Genomic DNA, 899 nt, shown 5'->3' with positions numbered 1-899 from the left:
TACTTACAAAGTACTGATTCTGAGGGATAACCTGTACACTATGGTTGAGGGGCTACTCTAGCCTAAAATACTTTGGATAAGAGTCCGTGATAAATATTCATTCAATTGGATTGAATCCATTTCCTGGAAGTGCTTATGATTTTTTTTCAGTAAAGCCTAAATTTGCTCTCCAGCATCTGAAATAATCCTTCTCACCCTCCCAAACCTAACAACCACAAGATTCTAATGAAAAAGAAATGCTGACTCACATCAGGAAGGAACCACTTACTTTATTCATGACCACAATGAAAGGCAGCTTGGTTTTGTACAAGATGCTGAAAATCAAACATTGAGACATTATTAGTAAAAGCACTTAAGTGCTTGCTTGCTGGGTGTCAGTCTGTTGGGACTAAGTAAAGAGAAGGGAAAGAGGTTCAGACTCTAAAATATAGTTATCCACTTTTACATGGCACTCACATATTCTCCTTTCCCAAGAGGAAAACGACCACCACCCTACCAAGCAAATGACACACACACACACACATTCACTCTTGTTTGGAGTAATAATTCTTTGATACTGATCCTATTTTTTGTTTAGTTTTTTCTTTAAGGGGAGGAAATGGACATTTATCAAATACCTATTATAGTTCAGGCACTTTGCTAAGCAGTATTATAAGCATTAACACTTTAATCCCTAAAAATGCCATGTAAAAAAAAATTTTTTTAAAGACATTTTACAAATTGAAAAAAATTTTTTTTCGGGGCCGGCCCGGTGGCGCACTGCTACAGTGCGCCGCTTGGGAGCGTGGCAGCGCTCCCGCCGAGGGTTCGGATCCCACATACAGACTGGTTCCTGCTTACTGGCTGAGCGAGGTGCGGGTGCGACACTGAGGGTTGCGATCCCGTGGCCGGTCCCGGTC

General features: G+C 41.2%; 1 protein-coding gene across 1 annotated transcript in view; it reads right to left on the bottom strand.

Moving 5' to 3' along the window:
- Window positions 1-899, bottom strand: part of GPN1 (GPN-loop GTPase 1) — a gene marked incomplete at its 5' end in the record, with an annotated part of 23,152 nt that overhangs the window by 12,516 nt on the left and 9,737 nt on the right. The window contains one exon of the mRNA XM_008581339.1: window positions 269-314. Within this exon, the coding sequence (XP_008579561.1) occupies window positions 269-314 (46 nt within the window). The remainder of the gene's footprint in view (window positions 1-268; window positions 315-899) is intronic.

Source organism: Galeopterus variegatus, unplaced genomic scaffold (genome assembly GCF_000696425.1).
Source record: "Galeopterus variegatus unplaced genomic scaffold, G_variegatus-3.0.2 Scaffold2331, whole genome shotgun sequence".
Classification (NCBI taxonomy): Eukaryota; Metazoa; Chordata; class Mammalia; order Dermoptera; family Cynocephalidae; genus Galeopterus; species Galeopterus variegatus.
This window is presented reverse-complemented; position numbering and strand designations above follow the sequence as displayed.